The sequence below is a fragment of the Hypomesus transpacificus genome, chromosome 14 (genome assembly GCF_021917145.1).
Source record: "Hypomesus transpacificus isolate Combined female chromosome 14, fHypTra1, whole genome shotgun sequence".
Lineage (NCBI taxonomy): Eukaryota > Metazoa > Chordata > Actinopteri > Osmeriformes > Osmeridae > Hypomesus > Hypomesus transpacificus.
The window spans coordinates 10,179,930-10,192,429 of NC_061073.1; the positions used below are offsets into that span (position 1 = coordinate 10,179,930).

The window sequence follows — 12,500 nt, forward strand, 5'->3', positions numbered from 1 at the left end:
GAGAGAAAGAGGGAGAGAGAGAACATGTGGGTTTCCATGATGTAAAAGAGAGAAACAGTCATGAAAAGAACACCAGGCTGTACTTACGTCTGGTGCTGTGATATTCACTCTTGAACAGGGTCATACCCGACAGACGACAAAGAAGCAAACGACAGGAATCTCCTCTCCTTCTGTCTTCTCTGTGCGTGTTCCTGCCGTCCTGATGGAGAGAGAGGTGACTGCTCACTCTGGAATCAATGACTGTGTTCTAGGAACGGAGCTAGCAGCACCTACCAAGTCACGCTACACGGGGGTGGGCTGGGGGGGAGTCGGGCCGGCTCATTCTGCAGCTGGCAGGGGAGCAGAGAGGGCAGGGCTGTGAATGCTGCTCTGTCTCTCCCAGTCGAACAGAAAAGATAAGGGAACTTCAGAAGCATTAGAAAAGCAGCCATAACATGATCTTCTATCTCTCAGTCTCTTTCATTTTCTCATGCCTCCCCCCTCCACCCCTCGCTCGCTCTCTCACTGAATTAATTACCTACCCCCCCCCTCTCTGTTCCTCTCTTTCTCACTCCACTCTCAGTCTCACACTTCACTCTCCCTCTCTTTTCCTCCGTATAGCAGTGTCAGCAGAGCTCTAGAACCACACACTGCTGTCGTTTCAACACACACACACACACACACACTGCTGTCGTTTCACACACACACACACACACACACACACACACACACACACACACTGCTGTCGTTTCAACACACACACACACACACACACACACACACACACACACACACTGCTGTTGTTTCAACACACACACACACACACACACACTGCTGTCGTTTCAACACACACACACTGCTGTCGTTTCAACACACACACACTGCTGTCGTTTCAACACGCACACACACACACACACACACACACACTGCTGTCGTTTCAACACACACACACACACACACTGCTGTCGTTTCAACACACACACACACACACACACACTGCTGTCGTTTCCAAACACACACACACACACACACTGCTGTCGTATCAAAACACACACACACACACTGCTGTCGTTTCATCTTCCACACAGCAGGGGGATGTGTGGAGTCATGCAAGAGGGACATAAGACGGGCTCCCGTCAGAGCAACGCTGTTTTTTCAACACACACACACACTCACACACACACACTCACACACACGCACACACACGCACACACACACGCTGCTGCTGTCACCCCTCAAACGCCTGGCTCCAGCGTGAGTGACTCCAGTAGAGGCTGACTCCAGTAGAGGCTGACTCCAGTAGAGCCTGACTCCAGTAAAGGCTGACTCCAGTAGAGCCTGACTCCAGTAGAGGCTGACTCCAGTAGAGGCTGACTCAGGCTGTTAGCCTCTGCTGGAGTCACCTGGGATGGAAACATCACTGTAAGGTTTAAAACAACCCTCATTACAGTAATACATGGAGACCTCCTCCTTCAGAAGATACACTTCCTATCCAGCTGTTTGATCTGTTATATACACACACACACACACACACACACACACACACACACACAATACTACAGGGAGGTCTAGTGGTCCTATAAAAGTTGTTGTTGCATGACTGCACTCTGTAGAACTAATAAGAGACCCTCAGCCAACTCCATTTTAATTACAAAATCCATTCAATGATAAGTTTTTAATTAAACTTGTCGTATCTAATTAAGATATGATGATCGCGAGTGGATTGGTCTCTCTCGGGTTTATTTATTCACGTCGTAAGTTGGGCTCAGTCAGCAGGGCCTTATCTTAATGATGATCCAACAGCAACACACGTGGGCAGCTTGAAGTGACTGTGGTGGTTAACACATCTGTGTGACACCAACATCACCCTCTCTGTGTCTCTACATTCTCTCTCGACACATCTCTACACACGCAACCTTGTGTTCCACCAAGCAGTACTGTACCAAGCAGACACAAACACAGGCAGTGCTTGCGAGCACAGACACAAACACGGCGCCAGAAACAGACCCGTCCTCGTCGCTCTTTAAATGAACGCAGGAACCAGTAGGAACCGGTTCTGGCCTGCAGTGTTTTTGAGGATCACTGAACTCCAGGATGATTCTGTCATCCCTTCCACTAATTACCCCCAGCCTCCGGACAGAACTCCCCACAGCACTAATGACTTGTCAGCCAGCGCAGGAAGCTGGAACCGGTAGACTCAGAGTCACACGGTACAGCGTGGGTCATAACCCCCAGCCTCTCCTGGGCTGACCGGAAGCTAAAGGCTAACTAGCTAGCCTGTCCGCGGTCATCTGAAGATCTGGTCAGCTAGCTTCTGCACAAGTTGTCATTTTTGGACCATTGACACGCTGCTGTTAGCACCAGAGACAGAGGAGGAGGGCATGTGTGTTCTGGGGAGGAGAACACATCTGTAAAAGTTGAAATCCAAGTCTAGATTGTTCTCTGTTGACCAGAGTAGCCTAATGACATGAATGTGTGTGTGTGCGTGTGTGTGTGTGCGTGTGTTTGTGTGTGCGTGCGTGTAAGACAGTCAGGGTATGGGAGACTGTATTTATGTGTTTGTTAGGAGTAAGATGGGTGCTGGGTCTCGATAAAAGTATTTTGTTGATATGACTTAACAAGCACAAGCTTAGGCTTAGCCTACATAGCTTCTGTGACAAGGCTGCCCTGCTCCGCTCAGCGTCATCACTCACGGGTCGTAATTGGTTGTGGATTCGTTCTCTGGCCTGTAGTGAAAGTTATTAAAAGACAGTCTTTTTCAAAGAGGATTGTAATTGTCATCCCGTTCTCCAATCGCCAGCAGGCTGAGTAATTGTATTTTATTTTGCCAAACAATGCTGCTTCGAAGTCAAACTCTGCAGGAAAATATTGCTTTCGTTAGCCTGACAGTTAATCCTAATGTCATTGTCCCGGTTTCCAATCATGTCCTATCCTAAATCCCTCCGTTTTATGCAGGCTTAGAGGTTTTCATTCTGCGTAGTGAGTATGCACACCCATCCATCCACCCAAACACACCCACCCACACACACACACTCACACACTCACATCCACATCCACACACACAAACACATCCATCCACACACACACCCCCACAGACACACTGACACACACAAACACACCCATCCACACACAAAACCACACCATTCCTCCACACACACAAACACACACACACACGCACATACACACACGTGCAGACAAACACAGACAGACAGCACTTTTACATAAGCCTGAAAAGCTGTGAACAACAGCAGTTCATCAACCCTGCTAGTTTGGGTTCATCAATTAATAAAACAAGTACAATAATATTCAATGTTCAATCCCATCCTTGGAAACAAATCAGGCATATTGGAAGATGTTCCATCGTGTGCAGAGCAGTGGTGTGGGGAACACTTAGGCCTACTCTGTAATTTCTGAATCTTCATATTAAAAGATTTATAGGCCTATCACTAACATTGTCGTTTACTCAACCAAAAGATTAAAATACCTCAAGTCAGACACTAAATCTACTTTAAGGGCAAAGGCATCACCTTGTGGAGATTGTAAACATTGCACCAACCACAAATTCCGCACATCTTTGTGCACAATCACATACACTAAGCATTGAGGCATTCCACTATTTATATCGGCGATTTGTTTTTTTTTGTCGAAGAAGCAGTTCGTTTAGAATAGTCTGTCGTTATCTGAATATACTTTGTCCAGAGAATGATTGAAAGACGGCAAACCTCCAACTAGAAGCTGTCAAACTCACCCTTATAATCTAACTCTATTTTGAGAGTCTATGACTGGTTATCAAAATTCAAAGCCACGGTTCCACCGCTGGACAGATGCACAACCCACTTGGCTAAACTCAGCTATTCGTCTTGGCGTTGAAATAGTCGAATTGGGAGGCTGAGCTTAAACAGAAATTTGGCAACTGCTCTCGAAAAGTTCAGATGTTTTAGCTTTACTGTAGCAGTTTAGGTCGGACGGGCTTGAATTAGCTACTCCGTTTTTTTACAAAGCTAAAACATATTTCTTAATTGCATTGGGTTATTTATTTTCAGTATTCAAAAGTTCTCCATCTTTATATAGTTATTTTTAAATCTACTATCTTTACTAGTCTACGATCAAAGTGTGGTGAAACCGGTGAAACACGGGTACTGTATCGTCCAGAATGAATCAGATTTGTGTTGTTATGGTGATATTTGGTGTGCACCACCTCTACGCTACTTCTGGGCAGGTGAGTTTTTATAGTTGGCCTATATCTATGGTCGGCATCACGTCAGTCTGGTCGACAAATATAACATAAGTATTTATTCGTTTACAATCATGTATAGCCTAGTTAAAAACGAAATCGGTACACATAGTGTATTGTAACGGATATTTTTGCTGTAGCTTGTGCAAAAATACGTAGGCTAAATGTAGGCTAGTTTCACACGCGTGGAAATACGTAAATAGATCTCACAAGAGGTAGCCTATAACCTTTAAATCTAGTATTTTTTCTAATCTGTACAATTGCAAATTCCAGGTTATTTGAAATGTTTTAGGAGGTTATGAGAGTTTTATATGCAAAAATACTCGGAATTTTTAATTTCTTGAATAGGCTACATATTTTTATTTATTTGGCGCATATAGCCCATTTTCATACAGGTGATAAGCCTACTTCAATAGACGTGACACTTTGTAATCATGCGTCTGTAAATACTTTACCATCATATTTGTTTCTGTGAATGAGAAGTCGTATACGGGTGAAACGATTACTGTAGGCCTATCCGTAGCTATTTTCAATTGGAAACCCAAATCACTGATATAAAAGGTTGGCATCATTACTACGACATCTCCATTATTACAATTATCATTACTGTAACTGTTGATCAATATTGTATTCAGAAGAAAATTCTGTAACTGATTCGCTTTGAACCTTTTGTGAAACTATTTCAATCTAAAAGAGAACACAGAGCATAGAGATGGGGATGGAAACCGGACTGGAATCGTTGCGTGTAATTACCGTGTCTGACACAGCGATTGTGCAGTCGCCCACCACGAGTAACCAAGAGGTCAACTTCTCTGCTTTGTACGTCTGACCCCGCGTGACCTCTCACTCGCTCGGCAAAAACATAACATGAGACTCCGCCGAAACATTCAGAATCCGGTTTATTGCCAAGTATGTTGACACATGATTGGTTTGCTTTGGTAGGTTGGTGCAACAATAAACACAGTAAAAAAATAAAGAATAAAGATAAAGCAAGTACTGTAAGTAAAAGGCATGTTTTTTTTTTTTTTTACAATGAGGTAAAAAAATGATAGTAAGTATGATGTACACCATGCAGGAGTGTTCGTCCAGCCAGGAGCTGCAGATCTCTCTGCGCCAAGTGGAGAAGATGCTGGTGGCCCACGAGGCATCCTACCAGCAGAACCTGCGCTCTCTGAGGAAGAGGCTGAGTGCCCTGCAGAACAGCACCAGACAGGCCTCGGCCCTGGCCACGCCCCTGACCACGCCCCTGGCCACGCCCCTGGCCACACCCCATAGGGATGGTGAGAGAGTGTCTTGGCAGTGAGCAGAGCGTGGTGGAGCTCAATACAGAAGTGGTGATTGGTTGTTTTGCTTCCATGGGTACGACCAGAGGGTTACATAGAACCGTTTGTCCTCGTGCATGCACGTTTTGAAACAAGGCTCCAGATCAACAAAAAATCTGGGAAAAACGCACCGTAACAAGCCTTTACCGCAGGTCAGAATATGGAAGCAAAATGCTCATAGAACCATGAGACTGATCTGAGAAGAGCTCCACCCAATCTAGAAACTCAAGAAGAAACACAAACGTGTTTTCAGTATTTTGTAGTTTTCATTCGAATACACTCTGCACACACTTGTGATTACATACATGAAACTGCTTGTGCGCCCCTCGCCATACCACGTCCCTGTATGGGACTCATGTCTGTGTTCCTCTCTCGCCCCTGCTCCTGTCCAGCCACCTGCCCCAAGCCAGACAGTCTGACCAACGGCAGGAGGCTGGGGAGGGTGTTTGCGCTGGGACACGAGGTGCACTTTGTCTGCAAGCCTGGCTTTGAGCTTGTGGGGCCGCAGACCAGGGTGTGCCTGGAGGCCCTACGGTGGAGCGGCCAGCAGCCAGCCTGCAGGGGTGAGCCTCCCTCTCTCCTGGGCACACTCTAACACCATCTGATACTACAGTATATTACAATAGGACATATAGGCTCGGTTTCCCAGCCATGGATCAAGCCTAGTCCTAAACGAAGAGTAATGTCTACTGAAAACATTTTCTTAGTCTAAGACTAGGCTTGATCCATGTTTAGGAAACTAACTCATGTTGTTTGTATGTGTGTTGTTTGTCTAATCTCTCCTTTCTGTCTGTTCCCAGTCTTAAGCAGCACCAACCCATCACTGCCCTCCTTCTCAGCCTCCTCTTCTGATTCCTCCTCCTCCTCCTCCTCCGCCACGGTCTCCCCCGCCTCCTCGTCCCCCAGCTCCCCTCCCCCTCCCCTCTCCGCCTTCATCCGTCCGTCTCGCTGTACCCAGTTCCAAGGCTCCTCCCACTGCACCTGTGACCTGGGCTTCACCATCTCAGGCCGTGACAACAACGTCTGCACAGGTGAGTCTGCAGCAGCACTGGGGCAGAGCAGGGGGGTTTCAAACCGTCATCCAGCAGCACTGGGGCAGAACAGGGGGGTTTCAAACTGTCATCCAGCAGCACTGGGGCAGAACAGGGGGGTTTCAAACCGTCATCCAGTAGCACTGGGGCAGAACAGGGGGGTTTCAAACCATCATCCAGCAGCACTGGGGCAGAACAGGGGGGTTTCAAACCGTCATCCAGCAGCACTGGGGCAGAGCAGGGGGGTTTCAAACCGTCATCCAGCAGTACTGGGGCAGAGCAGGGGGGTTTCAAACCGTCATCCAGCAGCACTGGGGCAGAGCAGGGGGGTTTTAAACCGTCATCCAGCAGCACTGGGGCAGAACAGGGGGGTTTCAAAACGAGATGTGTGTTCCAGACATCGACGAGTGTGAGCTGTTCCCCCTGGGTCAGCCGGGTCGTCTGTGTGTGTTCACCTGCGTCAACACTCCTGGCAGCTTCCACTGTACGTGTCCCCGAGGCTACAACATGACCAGGGACAGCCGCAACTGCAAAGGTCTGCTTCTCCACAGGGGCTTGGATCTTCTGTCTGTTAGCTGAGAACTGTGATCACCATCACACCATGTCTTAAGAGAGTTTGGCTTTAATGTGTGCTGAAATCAGTTTGCCCCCTCAACCCTTTTGTTGTTAAGTCCTTCTTTCCTCCTCCCTCTATCCCTTCCTGGTGTGTGTGTGTGTGTGTGGGTGTGTGTGTGTGGGTGTGTGTGTGTGGGTGTGTGTGTGTGTGTGAGTAGATATTGACGAGTGTGAGAGTGGACTGCATAACTGCAGCCAGGACCAGCTGTGCGTCAACACGTATGGAGGCTTCCAGTGTGCCACGGTGGCATGTCCTCGCGTCCTGAACGCCTCGTACATCAAGACGTCCCCCATGTAAGACACCCACACGGCTCAAACTGCTGACATCGCAACCCAAGCATGTTTTCGTTTTGGCGAGGGTTACAGTACCACACAGAGGTCCCTCAGGGAGATCATGTTGTGTTCTCTCAATCATTCTGGCAGATTAGAAAACCAAACAAACAATTTTGCAGCAGAGGAAAGAGTTTTAATTTTCCTGTTACCGCACCTCAGACATGTAATTTGACTCGCGTGACCTCGTTCATCTAACTCCTCCGCTGAGCTGAGGGTCTGTCTCGCTTTCAGGCTTCATTGTTTCAAGTCTGTCAACCGCTAATTCACGAGACTCAACAACATTCTTTCTCAGAAGTCAAGCCTAAATCTAGAGGGTGAAACACATCGAATTCCTTAAGCTCCTCTACCACTCCCCCCCCCCCCCTCCCTCCCCCTCGCCCCCTCGCTCCCCACCAGGCGCTGTGAGAGGAACCCCTGTCTGGTCGGGGACGAGGCCTGCTCCCAGGCTCCCAACTCCATCTCCTTCCACTTCCTGTCCGTGGTGTCCAACATGTCCGCCCCCAGGGTGCTGTTCAGGGTGTCCGCCGCCCGCGTCCTGGGCGACACGCTTCGTTTCGGGCTGGTGGGCGGCCGAGGGCGGGGCCACTTCAGCGTGCAGCGCTCCAGCCGGCAGACAGGCACCCTGCTGCTGGTTAGCCCCGTACAGGGCCCCGCTACCCTGGAGGCCGAGGTGGAGATGAGTGAGCTGGAGAGACGGACCCTGCTGGGGAGATACCTCACCAAGGTCACCCTGTTCGTCTCCCCCTACGCCTTCTAGAGGGGAGAGGAGGATGGAGGAGGGAGGAGGGGGGGGAGAGGGGAGAGGAGGATGGAGGAGGGGGGGAGAGGGGAGAGGAGGATGGAGGAGGGGGGGAGAGGGGAGAGGAGGATGGAAGAGGGGGGGAGAGGGGAGAGGAGGATGGAGGAGGGGGGGAGAGAGGAGAGGACAGCACTGTGGAGGAGAGAGTGAGGGAGCTAGTAGAGTAGATAGAGAATAGAACCACTGTTGGACGGTTGAGGAGTAGAGCAGAGGACTCAGGAGGATTGGCTCGTGAGGCTGTTATAAACCATGAGGCCGGAGAGGGCTCCGGAGCACTCTGACAGTCACTCTGCAAATGAAGCCTGTAAATACCAGCTTTTTAAACATATTTTTCTTCTCATAAGTTTGAGATAGTATTGAGTGAACAGAATAGGGTATAGAGCGATTAAGGCAGCATCAAGGGATCTTTTTGGGGGGGGACCACAAACATAAATCAGTTTCACAAACTGCTTGGCTTATGACTATATTTATTGTTTCGTGTCTTTGGTGTTTGTGTACATATACTAGTTTGTTTCCATTGTACCCGAGTGGCACCACTACACAATAAACATGTATCCACCAACTAAGTTGTCATTAAAGTTTATTGTACCAAATACTTATGTCTTCAAGTCATCATTTGGTAAAGAACCACAACAGATGCCTTTAAATCAACAAAATGCTGTGCTGCCTGTTTGACACACTGTACAGCATGTAACAGCTTTAATGTTTTACCTGATTGTCGTTCTTAACAGTTGGATTGGCCCCATTTCTCTGGATGAGTGACGTTCTGTGCTGAAGATCCTTTCACACAGACAAATCCATCTCTGCTAAAACACGTTGAAAAGCTTTCAGGGTTGATGAGCAAGAAGAAATGTATCACTACAGTGTCACACACACACACACACACACACACACAGGAGTTGCCTCACTATCTGTCGGATGTCTGGAGAGTGGCTTACACACACACACGCACATGATCCAGACATCTAGAATGTCACAGGTCTGCTCTTCACATGGCTACCTGTGGAGTGTGGGTATTTGGAGCTACATGCATAAAGCCATCCTTTGTGTATTCATAAGGATCCCCAGACGGGGTCGTCCAGTACTGAACGTGCTCAAGGTAGAGCTGAACAACCACAGAGGCCCTGTGTACTGAGACCCAGACAAGCTCTACGGCTGCACCAGGGACCCCAGTAGTAATACTCTCTTGGAAATGTAGTGCTGTCGCTAGGGTTGAGACTCCATAAATCCATGCTACTAAGGCATCTTGGGGGACAATCCCCTCACACAAAATACATGGTTGTTAGTTCTCTGTTGTAAACACAGACGTTCCCTAACTCAAGACCACTACAACCCAGTTAGGACTCCACACTTCTGACTCCCTGCTGCACCTAATATGGTGTTTGTACCTCGCTTTGGAGAAAGGTGAGAACATTAGTGTAGGTCAAAGGAGTGGGGAAAACAACACCATGAACCACAGCAGTCTAGTCTCATCAGCCTGTGGTTCACCCGGACCTCCACAGGCAGGGTCAGGATGGGGGACATGCTGGTTCACCCTGACCTCCACAGGCAGGGTCAGGATGGGGGACATGCTGGTTCACCCTGACCTCCACAAGCAGGGTCAGGATGGGGGACATGCTGGTTCACCCTGACCTCCACAAGCAGGGTCAGGATGGGGGACATGCTGGGTCACCCGGACCTCCACAGGCAGGGTCAGGATGGGGGACATGCTGGTTCACCCTGACCTCCACAGGCAGGGTCAGGATGGGGGACATGCTGGTTCACCCGGACCTCCACAGGCAGGGTCAGGATGGGGGACATGCTGGTTCACCCTGACCTCCACAAGCAGGGTCAGGATGGGGGACATGCTGGGTCACCCGGACCTCCACAGGCAGGGTCAGGATGGGGGACATGCTGGTTCACCCGGACCTCCACAGGCAGGGTCAGGATGGGGGACATGCTGGTTCACCCTGACCTCCACAGGCAGGGTCAGGATGGGGGACATGCTGGTTCCAGACATCCAGGGGGATGTTTTCCAAACATCATACTTCTTTCTCACAGCTACAGTGCAGAGAACTTCACAAGGCAAGAACCACTCTCCTCATATATAATGGATCTGCTATAATATGAAAAACAACCTTCACACAGTAGGGGCTGTGCTGTGAGGGGCTGAGCTGTGAAGGAGAGTTAATAATCTATGTTTTTAACCAATATCAACATTTTAAACAGCACGGAAACGGCAGCAAAGTATAATGCAAAGTGTTTATTCGAATCCAACACACATGAGTAGACCCCAGAGTCTGACTGCAATTTTTCTCCGGACATTCGCTTATATACTTACTCTAAATTATTTTGTGATATTTTGTCATTGGTGCATTGTAGTTGGTCAAAGATGCATTTATGTATTCACACCCGGTTGGTCAATTGTCACAGAATTTACATTGCCAGTACTTTTCCTCTGTCTTCCCCTTCCAGGGCCCACGTGATGCCTTGCGGCCCTGCTGCACAGGGATACTGAGTTTCAGGACATAAATCTGTCCCCTGATGTCTGGCGCTTGTAGTTCTTAATATCTGGGCTTTGTAGTCTTTCATGGGAGAGGCCTACACACACTTCTCTCTCTTGCACTCAAACTCTATCTGGTCTTCCACATTTGGCCTCTATGCCTTCTATGTTTTAGTGTTAATACTAATCAGTCAACAGCTTTGCATCTGGTTTTCAGTAATATAGCTTATAAAAGTAATAAAGGTGATTAAGAGGTTCATTTTCAATCATATTATCCATAATAATTTCTCCATCTTCATAATAACAGCAGTGTGATGTTTTTTCCACAAAATAAGCAGGAATAAGCACAAGGGACGGTACAGTAAAAAACTGCAGATTTTACTATTAACAAACTGTCCAATGTCATCTGCACAGAACTAACCAAAACAAAAAGAAAATAAATTGTAACAAAATCCAAACTAGTAATATGCACCGATGGGCCGTTATATGGCATAAACAAAGATGAAAAGCAAAAGACCTCCATACATTTGTACACAATTACAAAAACACATTTTTTAAATCTTAATCATATGTAATAGTCTTTGTTATGGTCAGTTTTCTTTTTGACTTTATGAAAGCTTCCCACAGACCAAGGAACAGTTAAGTACTGATATATAGAATGACTTGACGATATTTAATGCTGAATTTGTAGCACGAGAGTGCTGGTAGAAAACACCATGTTCTTCAAACTTCGTCCTGGAAGTCTTGCGCTATCCCAGGGTCTCATACATACACACACCTTCAGCTTGTTTCGTTTTAGAATCATGTTTCAAAGGGTGAGGGAAGAGGCGCAGACATGTGTACACTTGGTGCCCCTCGGGGATTGTCAAGAGTAGGCACGCATTGAGAGATCAACATGAAACAGTACAGCATACAGAGTCCATTTGACAAGCAAGGAAGTGATCGAGTCAACATCAAAACAATGACACTGGCAACTGACATTGGAAATCATTTAACAGCATACTTCCCCCCCTTTAACTAAGAACTCAAAACAGGAAGAATCTGCAAAAGTGACATTGACGTGTAAGAGAATGGCTGTCCTACATCTCCAGGATTGTAGTCATGTTTGACTAAAGGACAACTCGGCAGGTGCTGTGTATTTGAGATTTCACTAACTGACCCAGATGGCCCAACGCCCCGAAGACCCTGGATCCTGAAACTGACCCAGATGGCCCAACGCCCCGAAGACCCTGGATCCTGAAACTGACCCAGATGGCCCAACGCCCCGAAGACCCTGGATCCTGAATCTGACCCAGATGGCCCAACGCCCCGAAGACCCTGGATCCTGAATCTGACGGATCAGCTAGCTGGAATGAGGAAACTTGGCAGGCAGTAAGTAAAGGCAACAAGAGCAGCATTCACATCAACAACATGGCTTACAAACTTTGACCATTAGTAAACAAATAAATAAGGCTATGACCAAACAATATATATATATTCTTAGATAAAAAAAGAAATAATAAAAAAAAATGTGCAATGGTTCCAGTATCATTTTAAAACAAAATGTTCACATCTGGTATCTTTATTTTTGTTATTTGCAATAGTTTGACCCCTCAACCCAACCTGTGTTCAGTCTCCTGGTGACACTCTGCTCTCCTCGTCTTGCCTAAGATCCGCTACACAGCTGAACCTGCAGGGTGTGGACCCTGGGGAGCGAACAAGCCCT

The 12,500-nt window shown here is 47.6% G+C and overlaps 2 protein-coding genes across 2 annotated transcripts in view; one reads left to right on the forward strand and one right to left on the reverse strand.

Annotated features, from left to right (window-relative positions):
• The first annotated feature begins 3,903 nt into the window (after positions 1-3,903).
• On the forward strand, positions 3,904-8,278 carry si:dkey-234i14.3 (fibulin-7-like). The gene is made up of 7 exons (XM_047034387.1): positions 3,904-4,198; positions 5,289-5,493; positions 5,928-6,098; positions 6,336-6,566; positions 6,964-7,101; positions 7,340-7,475; positions 7,911-8,278. The coding sequence occupies exons 1-7, from the start codon at positions 4,133-4,135 to the stop codon at positions 8,269-8,271; spliced, it is 1,308 nt and encodes a 435-aa protein (XP_046890343.1). The 5' UTR covers positions 3,904-4,132; the 3' UTR covers positions 8,272-8,278.
• Positions 8,279-11,152: 2,874 nt separating this feature from the next.
• LOC124476613 (Golgi apparatus protein 1-like) overlaps positions 11,153-12,500 on the reverse strand; it is a 19,339-nt gene continuing 17,991 nt past the window's right edge. The window contains exon 26 of the mRNA XM_047033857.1: positions 11,153-12,500. This exon is cut by the window's right edge and continues 1,554 nt beyond it. The gene's annotated coding sequence lies outside the window, so the exon portion shown is untranslated.

Coding starts and splice junctions, on each gene's coding strand:
- si:dkey-234i14.3 (XM_047034387.1), top strand. CDS start 4,133: ATGAATCAGATTTGTGTTGTTATGGTGATATTTGGTGTGCACCACCTC. Junction 5,494..5,927: donor GGCCACACCCCATAGGGATG/GTGAGAGAGTGT, acceptor GCTCCTGTCCAG/CCACCTGCCCCAAGCCAGAC. Junction 6,567..6,963: donor TGACAACAACGTCTGCACAG/GTGAGTCTGCAG, acceptor TGTGTGTTCCAG/ACATCGACGAGTGTGAGCTG.